Here is a 17,766-nt window from a genome sequence, read left to right on the forward strand (position 1 = left end):
ATTGGGCTTAACAATGCACTTAATGGCTTTTGGGTAACAGCTTTGTGCTGGTGGAGAATTGGATGCTCTGGACCTGCATTTCCACCTGTGATTCTGTTAAAAGGCCTAATTTTCCCGAGAAATTTTCTCAGGAGTTCAGCACTTGGCCTCCAAGCTGTGTAGTTCTCTTAGGGAAGGCACCTGTAGGAATGGGCTTGTGAAGGGTGCAGAAATGCAAGGAAGACCTCTTAAAAACTGTGCTGCCTGCCTCAGAAAGAGGGGCCCTGCTGCTGTCTGCCTTGCCTTTTCACTGCCTTCAAACCTTGCGATGAAACGCAGACTGCCATAGCAGTAGGCTTGTTCTCACCAACCTGTGTTTGGGTAAGTAATGGTGGAGGGTTGTTAAATGAGCATCTGTGATGAGCATGTTGCCTGGCTGGAGTTTCTAACGCATAGCAGCTGTGTGGAACGTTTGGGTTTCACCTTCAGTGGTGACATCTCCCATGGATGCCTACCTGCTGTGTGCCCAGGCACTGTGCCTGGGATGTGCTCTGGCAGGGATGCTCCAACCTTTGGGGAGGGGTGGAGGGGCCGTTGTGTGTCTGTGGGCTGGCTCCTGATGTCCATCGGCAATGCTGTGAGCTTGGCAGGCTTGTAGGAAGGGGCACAGCCTCTTGTGTGGCCAGCCCTGGGTCCTGGAGGTGCTTGCTTCCCCTCCCAGGGCCACTGGTGTGCTGGATGGGTTCAGGTGGGTCTGAGCCGGGTGCCTGCAGGCTGGTCAATGTGAGGGCTGTGCAGTTGTGTTCTCTGCTAATTAATCCTGCGCCACCAATATAGCTGCTGCCAGAGCAGCTGGGCGCTAAGGGACTCACTGGTCTGTACATCATGATACAGATACATGATCTGTAGGCATCCAGGGTGGCTGCTGGAACGTGGGGCATCACAGGTCACCCAGGTCTTTAATCTGTCCGTAGTAAAATCGTCAATGGCAACTGCTCAGCCTGAGGGAACCAATTACTGAAATGTGTCATTGAACTTGCCTGAGTCAGGGTGCCTCAGGAAGCTTTTGCTTTTTGGTTTTTACCTTGTCTCTCAATAAATAAATAAAATGTTTTAAGCTTTGCCAAGCTGGGTTAAAGCAGCAGCTGCAAACAGAGCTGATCATTATAATGCTGATGAGTTGCTAATATAACATCAACAAATTGGTACCATTCTTTGGGGCTGTGATAAGTGAAACCTTTTTGAAGAGGAAATAGATGAATCAGCGCAGTGGGGCGATTGTTTCCCCACACTTGCATCCTTCCCGCTGCAGGCACCGGGATCTTCCCTGGGCTGCCCTGCAGTGGAGTGTCGGCACTGTTGAAGCCAGAACCTCCTTGTCTGGGTGAGGGGCTGGGCTGTGACTTGCTTCTTGCTGGGGCTTGGGCTTGTCCGTGGCACGTGCTGGGTCTGAACTTGGATAGAGACATGTTAATATGAGGGAAGAGGAAAAAAATTGCAGAAGTTCTCAACAGCGCGCTTCTGCTTCACATTTGGCTTGATCAGGCCTTCAGCACATGATACTTATATTGGATATAAGGAAGAAATTCTTTGCAGTCAGGGCAGCAAGGTGCTGGCCCAGGCTGCCCAGAGCAGCTGTGGGTGCCCCATCCCTGGCAGTGGCCAAGGCCAGGCTGGACAGGGCTGGGGGCAGCCTGGGCTGGTGGGAGGGATCCCAACCCACGGTGGGTGCTTGGACTAGATGATCTTCAAGGTCCCTTCCAACCCAAACCCCTCTGTGATGTGCGAGCAGAGTTATTGCCGGTCGGTGTTTACAGGACAGGGGGAGGCAGCCCTGCAGCAGCAGGGATGTGCCCGAGCTGGGGGTGGGGGGCAGTGCTGCAGCTGGTGGAAAATGGAGTGAAACTGGTGCTGAAAGGGGAACTGGTAACTGCTAGGCTGAGCGCCCTGCTCTGCCAAGTCCGGCGGGGCAGGATTCCACCCTGAAGCAGTGCTTTGTTAATAATGTGCACAAGGTTGATGCTGTCCACCCCACTCCCAAAGAAAGCCCCCAAACTGATGGAGCTCTCCTGTCCAGCAGGCAGTTGTGCTTAGCAAAGTCCAGGAGGGGTGAAATGGGTGCCTGTGTCAGAGCAGTGTCTGGGGCAGGGTCCTTGGGCGCCCAGTGCTTTCACATCTTCATCTGCCCTGGGTATGTGCTGGTATGGGCACATCCCCCCACGCGGGTTCAAGTACTTGCTGGGCATCAAAGGATTCAGGTAACAGCATTTAACCAGCCATTGAAAAGCAGATTTATTTTTTTTCTTAGGGTTTTGGAGCTCAAACAATTTGCCCTGTTACTGTCTGTTGCTTTTTCTCATTAATGAGCTAATATACCTTTTCTGCCAGCTTCGTTACTTGCCTTGATGGCACAGTCACCTTTCCTCGTCTGCCTTAATGAAAAGCAACAGAAGGAAGCCCAGCACAGTGTCAAATAGTGGAGGAGCTGAGCCCCTGGGCTCCTTGCTTCATCCTTTCATGCTCTTTATTTGGGGTTTGAATCTCCAAAGCAAGTGATCTTGGTGGCGAGTGACTCCAATGGTGCTGCCTCCCCTGTCTTAGAGGAGCAAGGAGCCATGCTGGTGAGGATGAAGTGCTGTTTGCTTGACAGCACATCCCTGCTCCGAGCTGATGCCAGTGGCAGCAGGAGCTGGTGGCCGGCGGCTGGGGACCAGCTCCTGCTGCCCTTGCAGGGCAGGCTGGGCTGCTTCAGCCCTGCTCAGGCATCAACATGTTCTGGCTCGGGGCGCTTTGGCTCCTTTGCCAATGAATTGTTTGGTATTTTTATTAAAAATGGCTCATATCTAACTCAAGAGTGAAGGGGGAAAAAAATATCTTTAGGCTCTGAAACTCAAAAGCAAAAACCCTGTGAGATGGGCTCCCACTGCTCTGCCTTCTGGAGGGGCAGCTGGCTCCTGCGCAGGGCTTGCGGTGCCGGCAGCAGTGGGAGGGATGTGGCACAACCTGTTTGCCTGCTCCTGGCTGGGTGTGGTAGGGAAGGGCCCACAATAGCCCTTACAGTTCTCCCAGAGCGATACTGTGAGTCAGGCATAAATAGCAACTCCTCCTTGCCTGTTTGTGCTTTGCAGCCTGCAGAGAGGCGTGTGAGCCCAGCACGGGCAGGTGAAACCCTTGCTCTGCTGTCCTGCCCTTCCCCATCTTTATTTTTGCTTTTGGGCTCAGGTGAGATGATGAACCATGGGTTTCTTGACCTATGAGATGTGCATTTTGGCAGCAGGGTGAGCACGGTACTCATGCTCCGTACACAATTTAAGCTGTGACCCAAGCTCCTGCCCTGCTCTGCCCTGCTGCGCAGCAGTAATTATTGTGTGTAACTTAAATACCACTGGTAGGTGATGCAAAACGCCTGTGGCGTGGGCGTCTGTGCTGCTGCTGGGGCGTGTGCTGTGGTCCCAGCCCTGCAAACGCCTTGTGGTATCTCAGCACAATGCTGCCGATCCTCTTCCCAGCCAGGGTTTGAAATATTTGGGCTTTCCAGCTACTGTGGAATCTCTTAGTCACAGCTTAACTTCTCCTCTGCTGCCATGCTGGGTTAGTCGGGGCGGTTTCAGGATGAAATGTCTGTTAATGTCTAACGAGGTTGAGAGGGTTTTTGCAGTGGTGAAGCAGCTCGTGGTGTGGCAGTATCGGGGTGCTGGAGGTGCCATATGTGAATTCACACGGTGCTGCAGCTGCTATTTAAGGGATTTAGTTCAAATCCTGCTGCTGCCCCACGTGGGCTCCCCGCGATGGCAGAGGCCATGGGAAGCCTGGAGCTGATTCCTTCGGAGCTGTCTCAGCCCGGGGGGAGGCTCTGGAGGAAGCTCATGCCTCTGCACAGCCCAGCGCCGGGCAGGCATCCAACCACCTTCCTGCGCCACACCAGCTGCAGCACCATGCTCACCTTGTGCCGTTCCTGGCACCGGGCTGGCCATGCCGTGCCACCGGTGAAGGCACAGCAAACCAGCCACGGTGGGGACAGTGGGGGTGGTTGCGTCCCCTTGCCCGGGCTGGGGTGCTGAGCAGCATGCAGCAGGGATGCTGTGCCAGGAAGGTGATGGTGGAGGACAAGGTCTAAACAAAGAGATGCAGATCTGCTGAGGTGCACCGTGCACCGCCCTGGCTGCTGGGGCCAGGTTAATTCCCTGGGCGAGGAGTGCAGTGGGGGCAGAGACCTGGTGCTGGGTGTACCGGCTGCTGGATTAGGGGATATGGATGTCACGTCTGAGCGCCTGGTCCCTGCACGAGTTGGGACTTGGCTCCTGTGGCCAGAAAGCCCCCAGCCAGCCCTGCACTGTCTTTCTCAGCCAGGGTTTCCACTCCAGGCAAACGGGAAGCGAAAGGGAGAGGGGGTGGTGCAAGCTTTGAAAATAATAAGCGAGCCACCCTTGCATTGATACACTCCTGAAAAAGCAATCTCAGCCAAGCAACGGTGTTACGTCATTGCCTCCTTGCAGTGGGAATTTGTGCACTTCCCATGATTGAGCTGTCGCAGCCCAACCGGAGAGCAATTTCCTGGCGGTCTTGTGGTGGTGACCCCTTGCCTGGACCTCCCTGTTCATGCGTGAAGATCTTGGCGGCAGACGTGTAATGGCCCAGCCAGCTGCCTGCTCCACGCCAGCGCCGGGGGCTGCTCTGCCTTGCTCAGCACCTTGCAAAACGGCTGTAGAAGTTATAGCTGTCTTGGTGGCTGCAGGGATCTGGGCACATGGTTTGCTCCCGGCAAAGGAGCAGAGCTGCAGCCACGGTGTCTGGTCACCTCCCTGCTTTGTGGGATGCTTTGTGTGTCCCTGCATCCTCTCGGAGCTGAGTGGGGGGCACAGGGGGACAGTGGCCCCAGTGCCAGTTGGCACTGGCTGAGCACTGGCCGGTGCCACAGCTGGTTCTGTTAGTGCATCGACCCGTGGTGGAGGGGGCTGGTGCCTGCCAAGGACAAAAAGGGATCAGATTTTAATGTTTGCAAAAGGCTTTGAGACACAATGTATGGTACAAAGTACGAATTGCTCCAGCCACAAGAGCAAAGAAACATTGGGCCAGGTTGTTCCCGATCAGCCGGTGTTGACACTTGGCTGGCGTATGGCCCAGGCACGTGGTGTGCCAGGGACAGGCTGGCCAAGTGGTGGGCTGGGGTTGGCCCAGCACATGCCATCTGTTTTTGTGCTGAATGAGGGTCCCAATGGTTCCCTTCCACTGGTGAGATGCTGGTTTGGCTAATCCCAGTCTTGCTGAGGTTTGACTCCACATGCAGAGGATATGGTTGTCCTGGAACCCAGGGTGGACCTGGCCTCTGCAGGGGACTTGCATTTTCCTTCATGCTCTAAATACACTAAAACCTGCTTTGCTTTTTCTGGGATGGGATGGGGGATTCTGCTTCCCTTTTGGAGAGCCCCTGTGGGTGTAGGAGTGGGGGAGCTACCAGCCACCTCTGACTGCAGGACCTCCCGGGGCTGAGTCCTGAGACAGGAGCAGCTCGGAGACACGGCTCATGGATTTCAGTTTACAAACAGCTCCATGTAGGCTGGAAGCCTCCTGCGAAGCTGCAACCTGCCATGCTGGAAGGAACAGCTTCCTAACTTAGTCCTTACAAATAGCTGACAGAGCTCAGCTCTGCCTGAAAGCCTGCTCTGGTCCGGAGATGGATCGTGCTTTTAGCCGAGCGGTAGCACTGGCGGCTCCTAAACGACGCTCCCGCAGCTCCCAAGAGTGCGTCTGGCTCCGGCTGTGCTGGGGCTTTTGCTGAGGCAGGACACTGCCCTTCCTCCCAGGAAAATCACAGTGGGTGTGTGACTTGATGAATTCTGCATTTGAAAAGAAAAATAAAGGGAAGAGACAAAGCAGAGCTGGGATCCCTTGGCCATGGCAGCCCTTTGTGGGACTGACCTTTGGCATTCGCAGCAGCCTCATGCAGTGGCTCTGCCCTCGCTGGCCAGCTCGCTGGCCCAGGGCAGGGCTGCCCGCATGCGGCTCAGCCGCTGAGGTTGAACGGATCCGGTGGTTTTGAGGCAAATATCAACCTGGGGCTTCGCTCCGTGCACAGCTGTGTCCTGTGGCCTGAGCTGAGCCTCAGGGCTGCATCTGTGCACTGCTGCGCTTCTGGGGGAGAGGGATGTGTGTGCTCTGCGCTTGGTGATGGGCTGTGTGTGCAGCCAGGAGAGCATCAGGTAAAGCTCCTGGCTGTAACATTGCTATTTAATCCCATCTCTCTTGTTAGCACAGCATCCCTTGTCTCTGCCTGCTCCTTTCAAATCGGGACTGTCGGCTCAAGACAAGGGACCTTTCTTGGTCCTGTTGTCTGGCTCCTTTCCAGAGTAGGTAAAGCAGTGCCATAGCTGGGGTGGCCACTGTCATGGCGGGTCACAAGCAGGGCTGCCCCTGAGTGCTTGGGTCCCGCTGCTGCTTGTCCTTGTTTCCCTTCATGCTACAGGTGGTGTACGTGTTTGTCAGACTGTCCTAGATGAGTATCTTCTCACCTACAGCTCCCTGAAGGTGGGCACTGGGGGTCCTCCAGGAGCACCTGTGGGTCTGTCTGTGGACCCCCCCATGCTAGCAGGGTGCTGCCTGCCCCAGCCCCAGGGTGTCATCCCGAGCTCAGTATCTCAAGCCCCCTCCCTGCATCTTGTCTTTGCAGGAGATGTGCTTTTCCAGATGGCAGAGGTCCACAGGCAGATCCAGAACCAGCTGGAGGAGATGGTGAGTGCCCCAGCCTGGGTGTGCCAGGGTCTCCGTCTGGCCGTAGTCTCTGCCAGGGTTGCAGCTGAGCAAAATGGTTTTCCATGTCTTGTCCGGGCAACACCAGCCCTGTTGAAGCAGATTTGCTGAGCTGCAAAGAGTCTGGTCTGCTTGAGCATCTACTTCTGCCCTGCTGGGTCCCTCTCTGAGTGTCTGTCTGTCCCTCATTGCCATCAGCCTCTGCTCTCTGTAGAGACCCTCTCCCCTGCCTGCCCCGGTGCTCCCTGCGCAGGGTTTGCCAGCTCTGCTGAGGAACCATGGTTTTTTCTTTCTGCCTGCAGCTCAAGTCCTTCCACAACGAGCTCCTGACGCAGCTGGAGCAGAAGGTGGAGCTGGACTCCCGGTACCTGAGTGTGAGTTAGTTGTGCACTCCAGCAGCACAAACGTGGGCTCGGGCATCTCTGCGTCGTCTCCTCCTGCTGCCCGGCTCCCTGCTGGGGGATGCTCATGCCCAGACACTGCTCATGCCCCCAGTTACGGATGGGTCCCCGGCCATCACACACATCACCATTTGCAGAACAGCTGATGTCAGGCTGTTGCAGCCCCTCCTTGCTCTCTGGGCCATGGGGATCCCACTTCTCCCAGGGGTGGGGGGATCTGCTTGCTTCTGCTGACCCTTGGCAGCAGGAGCTGTGGCCAAGGCAGGGGTTTGGCTGCTCAGAGCTTCCTCCTGTCACATCCAGGCTGCACTGAAAAAATACCAGACGGAGCAAAGAAGCAAGGGGGACTCGCTCGACAAGTGCCAGGCAGAGCTGAAGAAACTTCGGAAGAAGAGCCAAGGCAGCAAAAACCCCCAGAAGTACTCTGACAAGGAGCTGCAGGTAGGACCCTGAGTGGTGGTGGGGATACGAGCATCTTGTCAACCTTGTGCTGGCACATCAAGGGGGACAAGCATCTCATTGTCCTCGTGCAGTGCAGCGTGGGGATGAGCATCTCATTGTCATCATAGCAGATGCTCAGCACCACATGCTAGAGGTGGCCCAGCTCCTGCAAGCCTTTAGATAAGGGTTCGCAGTTTTCTTTGGAGGAGCAGGCTCAGCAGCATTAGGGGAGCGTGGTGGGGTGTGGGAGGTGTGACAGGGGAGGGGGTGGCAGCCGGCAATGGGAGCGGGTTGGTCTCGTGGCTGCCCTGGGGGAGGACGGTGCAGAAGGGGAGGCTGTGAGCTCCGCTGATGGCAGATGTTGTGCTGGGCGGTGCAGTGGTGACTAACCCTGCTTGATCCACTGCTCCTGGGGCTTTTTTTTTTTTGCTTAATGAATGAACCCAAAAAGATCATTAATCGTGTTGTGCCAGATCCATCTTTCTTTGGATGGTGTTGTACTTAAATATTTTCTGTGCCTGCTGCCGGGGCGTCCCTTCCCCCAGCACGCCGGGGTGGCAGCGAAGGCCGGGGGCGGCTGCGGTGAATCACTGTGGTGTGATCGCGGTGTGGGCTCCCTCACCAACCACGTGCCGTTTGCTAATTGGGTCCCAGCGGTGTGGGGCTGGGGTCCCTCGGCACCTGCCTGGAGGGTTGGTGCTGCAGGGTGGACACGTTTTAAAGTTTGGGGCATTGGGTTTCCCTCTGGGGGGGGTCTTGGGGTCGGGATCTCACTGCAGAGCATCCAGGGCACATCCCTGGCCAGTGCTGGTGGTGCCAGGGCTGCAAGCAGGACATGCCAAGGGGCTGCAGCACTGGTGTTGCTGGTGGGTTTGCAGCAGGAGCTTGTGTCTTCTGAAGTCTGCAACCTTTGGTTTGAGCTTTGCCAAAAGTGCAGCTGAACGTGGCAAACTTCAATGAGTAACTGATGCACCTACCTGTAAACCTGCTGCAGCTGCAAGTACAGGTGCGTTACAGCCCCGAAGGACTGTGATGTGAGTAGTGCCTTGAAAAGGGGAAGGTGAGCCCTGAAGCCAGAAACTAGCTAGTCTTGTTTCTGAAGCACGACAGCGTGTGTTATGTTGGGACAAAGATCTGTTACTTGGATGCTGCGGGCTGGTAACATGTCACAATGCACCTTGTGTGCTGAAGGGGATCTGAACACGGGTGGCACTTGGCTCATGGGGGCTGCGTGCAGGGTGGCATTTAAAGTCATCAGCAGATAGTTAACATGAAGGTTGTGCTGGGGAAATGACATTCTTAATTGCACTAAAATTTGGAAAATCAGTCATTCTCTCGGTGGTGTGAATCAGAATGAGTACTGAAGAATAAAACGTACCTGTAGTCATCCCCCCCAGCTCGGCATGCAGGTCCCATGGTGAGCTGGGGCACAGTCACCAAGCTCATGCCCATTGGCAGCCCCTCGGCCGGAGCCCATGCACCCCAGCCTGGGGGTCCTGCCCACTGAGGTGGGGGCTGGCATGTTCTTGAGGGCTGAGCAGCTCAAGCCCCTCCTGAGCAGTGGTGTCTCTGCAAGCCCTTGCTCTGAAATTCCTGCTGAGCGAGTGGAGCCCTGTTAGGCGATGCAGCTGAGCGTGGGGAAACTCGGGGATCACACCGTTGTTATCCCCCACCCATGAAAGCTGCTGATAGGGACAACAGAGCAAAACTGCTGCCAGAGCCACCCCTCCTGCCTCTCTGCCCCAGGCTGCCACTGCACAGGGATCCCCATCCCACACCCAGACTTGGAGGAGGAGAAAATCCATCCAGCAATTGGCACGATGTAGCTGGGAGAGGAGCGATGGTTTGATCCTCCTGCTGTGATGTGGCAGGGATGGGGGAGTCCTGTTAGCACAGCCGCTTTGGGCAGGGAAACAGGATCAGGCTTTCATTCTCTTAATCTTTCAGCAGTAAGTATTTAGGAAGCGCTTATCTCTGAAAAAGCCTTATGATGGCTTTTGAGCTTAAAGAGCTATGAGACTGCTCAACTGCTTGCTGCTTATTTTCCTCCTAGATCAAAATACAAAGTTAAATTGCTGCGTTGAGCCATGAGGGCAGTTTTCCCTCTGTTCTCTGCTGGCTGCGGTGCTGGTATTCCCTTTCAGCGGAAAAAGAGGGTGTCTTGGGCCATCCTCAATGCTGCTCTTACCTTTGCCTCGCAGAGGGGGTTGCTGCCAGGGCTGGTGCAGCCTTGGAGCTATGTGGGTGTTGGTACTGGCCCGAGGAGGGAGCCTTATGCGGGGCTTGGTGAGACTGGGCTTGGTGAGGCAGGAGCTGCTGATGTTGTGCTGTGGGGCTTCGCTCCATTAAAAACCTTTCTCAGCTGGCTTAAAGCGGAGAACCATGTGGCTCACCCTGGGGAGCTGCTGCATGTGGGTGGGTTTTAGCTGGCCCAGGGCCACCCCTGTGGCCAGCTTGTAAAAACCCTGGCAACCTCTGAGGAGACTGCTGAAGGCATCTCATGATGCTTGTGGGAAGCTGAAGAATTCATCAGGCTGGTACTTGGGGACCACAGACCGATCGGACAAGAACTGGATGCAGCTCTTCTAATGGGCTGTTGCAGGTTACTTGTCTCGTAATGGGAGAAGCTGCTGTTGGTGGAAACATCCTGGTAGCTACATCAGTCATCTTCTCCTTCAACAAAGCAATAACATCCTACTCTTCTTTTGAAGACTCATCCATTTAAGCCACTGTAGCAGTCGGCAGCCAGGACTCTGATGCTCTGTCATCATCTCCATCCGTATTTAATGCTATGGGAAGCAGAATTGCTCTTTTCTGCCTTTTCACCACTTGTTGCTGCCTGTATGTGAGATGGGTGGGTGAGACGAGTGTGGTGGCAGAGGCATCTCCTTCAGGGGGATCCAGGACATGGTTTGTGTGATAACATCTCGCCTCTGCCAAGGTGAGAGGAGGTTTGGGGCTGTTCAGGCTCTGGTTTGCTGGGTGGCAGAGGACAGCCCTCACCTGGGCCAGGGTACCAGTGTGGTGCTGGCTCCTTGCTCTACGGGACTGATCAGAAACCCCAGTGAAACAGCCCAAACATCTCACCTATGGCTCTTCAGATATGCCCCCTTTATAAAAGTAAAATAAATACCAGTGCAGGCACTGCACAAAACTAATTATCTCATGGCTAGTGAGCTTTGGGAGTGTGGCGGATTGAGGAGGTGTGCTTGGGGCGAGGCAGCGGCGTGATGCTTGTGGGAGCCTCCTCCTGAGCTGCATCAGCCACTTGCATGGAGAGCACCGATCCAGGCTTGTCAGAGTCCCACATCATCTGGCCTCTGTCTCCTGTGCTTGTTCTGTGGAGTTCTTATGGATGGGTGTTGCAGGATTAAAGTGCTTGGGGATTTAAGGCACCTTGCGGTTTGCAGTAAGGATGGCCCATGTAGCTTAAAAGCAGCTCAAAGTGCAGTTAGGCTGCAGGTGTGATTCTGCATCTCCAAAGCTTTGTCATTCATGGTCAGGAGAGATGCTGTGGTTGGGGGTTGTTACTACTGAATGTCGCCATAGTCAGGCTTTTTATTCCTCATGAATCAGTCCAGAGCTTTTGTTATACATGAGGAACGAAAGCTGAGACAGCTAATTGCTTGAGATGGCTCATCTTAGTTATGTAGTTACTGAGGTGCTGGGGGTTTTTTGACCTGTGTTGAAAATCTGGAGAATAAACCAATTCCATTCACTTCACGAAGAAAAATGGAAATAATATTAAGATTAAACAATCACCAAGGAAGCTAATCTGCTGTAATTTCATTAAGTGTTGGTTATGACCAAGCTGTGAAATCAAGGTCACGATGGATTTGGGACCTTGATTGAATCAGCCACTCAACAATGAAGTTATGTTGGTTTGAACTATTTATCAAATCATATTAGAGCTACAAACAATTGGATTTCTGCATTGGGCTGAGACAAAGCTGACAGTAATTCATCCTAAATAGGGACGCTGGAGCTGGCTGTTTGCAGTGGCAGGCTGCGCTTGACCCAGGCAAGGGGGCTGTGCTGGGGGTGCGGGGGGCAGCTGGAGCTCCCTCCTGCTCCCAACCCCTGCACAACCAGGGGGTGCTGAGCCGGGGGTGGTGGGCTGTGCTCAGCTCCTGCCCAGATGTGTCTTCTGCTGTCCACACTGACACCTGTTCCTGTGGGAATATTTTAAGCATTAAATACCACTGTGCCAAATAACCTGGGGTGTTTTATAAAGTTTTGTAATTGAAACCTCATTTTGATATTCCCATCAGGAGAAATAATTTTAGGTGTAGGTCAGGAAGCTCTAACTGGTAAGGAGTTTGCACAAACCAGGCTACAAGGGCTTTATGTAAAAGTCAGATAGGGAAGAACTATGGAACAGCTCAGTAGCTCCGGGTAGCTCCCTCCAGGCTTTGTGGTGCTTTAAGCTAGGTTAGGATGTGTGTCTTAACCCGGCACATAGGGCTGCAGGGAGGGGAGGCGGATGTGGAACGCTGGGAGAAGCGTGGGTCTGGTGGTCGTGGGCAGCACTGTCCTGCTGCGGCCAGGCTGGGACCAGAGGGTCCCCACGTGGGAGGTACCGGCTGTGCTGTCCCTTTGCCTGTGTGGGTGCTTCTTGCACAGAGCTCGTTGGCATTACCTGCTCGTGGCTGGGGACCTTGCTGGAGAGCTCAGCCCTTGGAGATTTCTTTTGCCTCTTGTTTACTCTGTGAACGCGTGTGCTGGCAACGCTGCCCCCCCTTACAGCAGCGCTGCAGGCCCAAGCATCTGGGGAGACTTTGGGCGTTGGGGGAGTTCCCACGTGGTGCTGCTTGTATGGAGCCATACGCTGAAGCAGCTTTTTCTGACATTGTGGTCTGTGAGTGCTTATGAAGGAGGTAGCACGCAGAAGAGGAAAGCCTCCACCTCCTTCTGCCAGCACCTGTGGCTGGGGGGCTTCACTCAGCTGCTGTGGTCACTGGCTGCATCCCTCCCACCCAGGTGAGCTACAGGCTCCAGCACAGAATGTGGTTTTCTGAAACCAGCTCTACAAATCTACAAGAAGCTGCTACAAATATGCAAAATGAAGTCTTAAACTTCTTTTCCTCTGGGCTGAGGTGCCCAGATGCCCCCTCTGGGAAGCTGGTCTTTTGGTCCCTGTGCCTGCACAGGTCAGGGCCATGTCAGATCAGCACTTTGGTGCCAACCCTTGTGCATCAAGCCACTGATCCAGGCTGTCCCCGTACTGACAAAACGTTTTCAGAAGCTGATCGTGAAACCCCCGCACAGCTGGCTGGAGAAGGTGCTTGCCTGCTGTTTTGTTTTCTGTAAATTTTATGTAATATCACATGTGTGCGTGGATGGAGTTTTGCAGGAGCAGTGGAAGGATGAGGCTGATGCCCTGTTTAACAGATGTGTGAGACAGGCAATGTAACAAGGGGAGACAGCCCCTCTTGGGGGAGGCCAGCGAGGCCAGCATCCTTGGAGCCGGGCATCTGCCAGGGCTGTGCTCCCTAGGGTCCACTCTGCGTATGATTTCACCTTGGATAACCATCAGCATAACAGTGTCTGCAGCATCACAGAGGAGGGGTTTGGCTGCAAGATGATGGAGCTGGAGCCATGGGGACTGGTGGGCAGCATGGCAGGTGCTGGCACTAAAAGACCTTCACTGGCTGAAGATGTTGGTGCTTGTGCAGGGCAGGGGGACTTTGTCTTCTCCCCAGGAAAGGTGCTGAGCTTCAGGGTGCCAGATGCGCAGAAATCATCCACCAGCGGGCAGCTGTGGCAGTGTGGGTCTGTGGCTCTGCAGGGTGCATTGTCCTTGCAAAAGGCAGTGAAATGTGTTTGGGCTCCCACAGTGACCTGTGCTGTCTGCTGTGGGAGAGGGTTTGGTCTGCTGCTTAATTTGCTGTATTACAAGAGGCGTTAGGTCACCTCAGGCTCATTTCCAAGCTCTGATCTCCTCAGCCATGGTCTGCTGGGAAGAGCCGCTGATATCCCAGGGTTTGAATATGGCATCGCTCTGTCTGGCTAAACAAATCGACCAACCTCCCTCCATCTGTAACACTTGAGTGATGATGGAGGCTGGAGGGAGCCGGGAGGGGACAGAGTTTTCCCTGAGGCTGCTCCAGGGTCCACCACTTCCCACGCAAGAAGCAGATTCTGGGCATGAGGAAAAGCTGTCCCTGTTCCCAGGAGCTGTCGGGGCTGGGAGTCCCTAGCCTCTTTTCCTCAGTTTGGCGATATGCTGTGGAAGGGTTTCAGCTGTTTTTCCTTAAGACTTCAACAGCTTAGATGCTCTTCCTCTCTTAATCAGCCTAACTTCTTTCTTATTTTATCCCATTACTTTCTAATTATTCTCCCTTGTGGTTCCCTACATAAATCCTCCCTTCTGCCAGTGTTCATTCCTTCCAGGTACTTCAGCCTGCCGCAGCAGTCTGGCACAGCTGGCTGAGTCCTCTCCCTTCCCTGTCTTGCATCCCTGCCTGCCCTGTGCTGCTGGCCTGGATGAGAGCCCGGTGTTCGGAGCTGGTGTGGGGGCACAGTCCTTCCCCTGCTCGGCATCACTGCCGACCGTGGGCTGCCCTGCAGCGTTACCAGCTTTCTGCTATCCAGACTCACTGCTGCACCCACCCCGGTGGGCTGGTGGCCCCTGCAAGGCAGCCTGGGGCTTCTGCCACCTCCTGGTTGCCTCTTGTCCTTGTGGCCAGTCCTTCACTCAGCCCGTGTCACCCGCAGCAGCACATGCACCTGCTCATGCACATGCACGGCACATGCTCAGCGCGGTGGTGAGGAGCATCACCCTTGGCTCATTCCTGACTGGTTTGTGCATTCCTGGCTTGGGTAGAATGGTCTGAACTAATTTTTTACCAGTAAGGGTGGGTGGTTATTAAAGGCTCAACTGAAGTTCAGTAATGATGTTGCTGTTTCACCTGCGTTAACTACCTGATGGTGGTATGTGCTTGAAAGGAACTTGGGTCTTGATGTTTCTGGGATGCTTTTTCACCTGCACACACCTCTGGCTGTCAGCGCTGGAGTGGTGCTGGGAACATGTTAGAGTAAGCAGTGGGACCTCTGTGCCCTGGCTTTTTTTGTGTTGGGGGATGACAGCAGCTGTTGGGGTGGGGACTTTGCAGCTTCTTTTTTTATTTTTATTTTTTTTCATGTGCTCTTGTTCCTAACTTACTGTCTGAGCCCTTGAGCTCCATGGGCTGCCTCCTGAATGGAGATTGCCCAGCTTTGGGTGGACCCAGTGTGACGGAGCTTTGCTCCAGCATCGCCCATCTCCCCAGTACTGGGTGGCCGGGGGGGTGATCCGGTGGGTCCCCAGCTGAGCCGCCACCACCTGTGCAGCCGGGGCTCCCCCTCCCCAGATTTGCTGCTCCCCTGGACCGGGAGCCCTGGCTCTGCTGGCTCCCACAGCTGAGCCACAGCAGCATCTTAAACCAAACCCTTTGCCTGGCGCGCTGCTGCTGACATTGCTAATTAGGTCAGCAGCTCCTGGTGAATTGGAAGTGGATGTGTTCAGGAGGCGGGGGGGATGGGGGAGTTATTTGAGGCCTCTCCAACCTAGAAACCCAGAAAAGGTTTCTGGAGCTGTTGGGCAGCTCCTGTGTGTGCTCTGGCTTTTGGCACAGCTGTGACCACTGCCATGGCCAGCTCCCTGCCCCCTTGGGTGCCAAATGGGGTGCTTTTCCTCTTTTAAACTGGGAATTTTATTTAGATGATGCTTAGAAGGCTGAATTTGAAGCTGGCAACCTAAATCAAGGTCTGAATTAAAAATGCAGCACTTGAGAGGTACGTGCCTGTCGGTGAGGTCTCAGGATGCTACAGAGGCTGGCAGGGAGGCACCTTCCCCTGGCTCTTAGGCCAGCTGTCAGGTCGTGTCAGGCTGAGAAATGCATTTTTCTGGGGTTCAGAACACGGGATGGCTGCAGGATCCTCCCTGTCCCGGGGGAAAGGAGATCTGAGCAGCGGCCATGAGGCCGATGGTCCTGACAGGCACCTGCCTGCAGGTAAAGCACCACTTGCTGACTAAAGGCAGCATTTCTCCCCAGCACACAGTAGTGAGATCTTATATCATGCTTTGTGCATTACCTTTTTTTTTTCCCTGTGCATCTGGCATATTTTACAAGGTTTTTATTTAAATTCTTTCTGTGCGTTGTTTGAAAGCCCATTGTCATTTTGAGCAAATCCAAAATGAAAACTGTGTAGTGAACACGAAGTGTTGCTCGCCATCTTGTAATGTAATAACATGTAAAAATCAAGGCTCTGAATAAATCAATGGCACATCAGGCATATTTACATAAAGTATATAAAGCGCTGAGAATACTAAGTTTAGAGCATAGGCGCTCTGCTTGCAAATCAACATGTTCTAACTGGCTGCAGCCATTAAGACAAGCCTTTCCTTAGTGAAATAACTAAAAGTATACTTGCAAAACAAGATTGAAATCAAGGATGTAAATAAGGCTTTAGCTTGCATATTTAAATCATGATTAAAACTGAAAATCTTGTGTGGCTAAGATAAGCATTTCCCCTGTGCTGCAGTGTGTTGGGACTAGAGCGGGGTCTTGCACACACGCAGTAGCAGGGCAGAGCTGTGCCTGGCCTGGGGATGGTTATCCGGGGAAACCTGAATCACGGTGGGATGGTCCTTGTGCTACTGAACTAAATTAGCTGGAGGTGGACTCATTTCACTCCTCACCTTCTTGTTCTTGATGGCCCAGTTAGTAAATTAAGCAGGATGAGTTTTGGGTGTCGGGGTCTGCGCTTGCTTCCTCACTCCTGCTATTTCAGGTGCTGTCAGGGTTGCACTTTCCTTCCAGAAATGGGGCTCTGCACAGGGGGACCGTTGTCCTGCCGCTTCCCTCGAGAGAGAAGGGAAGGAAACTTTTTCGGGAGCTGCTGGTGGTGCAGGTGTGTGGGGATAGCGAGGCTTGGTGCCCTGGGCAAAGCAAGGCTGTGATGGAGGGGATGGGGCCCAGGACCCTGGGGGAGCTGGGGGCTCCCTGGGCTGGGGCATCCTTCCATCCCAGCTCCCCATCACCGCTGCCAGGCTGGTGCCTCTGGGCTCTGTCCCTGTGCTGTTCCAGGGGCTAATAATACCCGGGAGGAGGCGGCGTGATGCCGGTAGTGTCTCTGTCCCAAGCCCACTCTGGGGAGTGATGCTTTCCCTGCTCGCACCAAGCGTGTCCTCCCACGGCCGCCTGCTCCCACCCACTGGCATGTGCCCGGGGCTGCTGCCGCCTCTTCCCTGTGCTGTGCCAGCCTTAGTGCCTCCGTGCCTGCTGCTGGCACAGCACAGCTGCCTGCTGGCTTTCCTGGTGCCCTCCCTTGTATCCCTGCCAGCCCCTGTCCAGCTCGGCTCTCCTCACGGCTTTGCTTGGGGGTGATGCACATACCTCCATTATTGCTGCTTCTGCAACCCAGTGCCATCAGCTCTGTTACCTTCACTTAATTCTTTCCCTAAACGGGGTGCTTGCACTGGATTTTCTCATTTGGGGAAAAAAAATCTCCTTAAAACAGGGTTATTGGTTGCAAACCAGTTTTTTACCCATTTCATATTGACCCCCTTTCCCTTACCTGTGGTGCTGTGTGTGGGGAGACCCAAGACCTGCTGGGTCTGGCATGAGCTCTGTGCAGGGTTTGCTTCTGAGGGAGGATGGTCCAGGCAGGGTGGGAGCTCCAGCTCTGAAATAAGCCCCCTTTGAAGTCTGGTGTGCTGCTTAATCTCACTGCTTTTGTTGAGGTTTGTTCCATTTTATGTGTCTGGTAATAAATATTGTAGCACGCTAAAAATAACTGTTAAACATGAAGAAAGAAGTAAAGCTGCTTTGGGCCCTGAATTTCCAGTTTAATTCATTTCTCAGAAGCTCAGACTTTCTGGAGCAGGTTTAGCTGTGCCTGGGCTGCGTGGTTGCTAGTGGCTTTGCAGTGGGGAGCTGCTGGCCCAGGGGAGAACTGGTGGCAAGGAGGTGTTGCAGGGTGGGACAGCGATGGGCAAGGGAGATGCTCCTCCTTGAGAGGCTTGGTGGCTGCTCTCCCAGTGCCACATCAAGGGTGGAAGCTTATTGCAGAGGAGCACTGGGGGCCTCCCAGGAGGACTGAGGGATGAGAAAATGACCAGGCTGGGGAGCTGGGGACATCTGGTGCCCTCTGTGCTCAGGGCGGCTGGTGGTGTGGCCGAGCAGCAGCGCCGCAGTCCCAGGCGTTGCTCTGA

The 17,766-nt window shown here is 54.3% G+C and overlaps 1 protein-coding gene across 11 annotated transcripts in view; it reads left to right on the forward strand.

Moving 5' to 3' along the window:
• Positions 1–17,766, forward strand: part of BAIAP2 (BAR/IMD domain containing adaptor protein 2) — a 48,392-nt gene that overhangs the window by 16,074 nt on the left and 14,552 nt on the right. For all 11 annotated transcript variants that reach the window (XM_037403893.1, XM_037403901.1, XM_037403919.1 and 8 more), the window contains exons 4-6: positions 6,647–6,708; positions 7,029–7,100; positions 7,431–7,568. In XM_037403893.1, the coding sequence (XP_037259790.1) occupies positions 6,647–6,708; positions 7,029–7,100; positions 7,431–7,568 (272 nt within the window). The remainder of the gene's footprint in view (positions 1–6,646; positions 6,709–7,028; positions 7,101–7,430; positions 7,569–17,766) is intronic.

The sequence above is a fragment of the Falco rusticolus genome, chromosome 1 (assembly GCF_015220075.1).
Source record: "Falco rusticolus isolate bFalRus1 chromosome 1, bFalRus1.pri, whole genome shotgun sequence".
Classification (NCBI taxonomy): domain Eukaryota; kingdom Metazoa; phylum Chordata; class Aves; order Falconiformes; family Falconidae; genus Falco; species Falco rusticolus.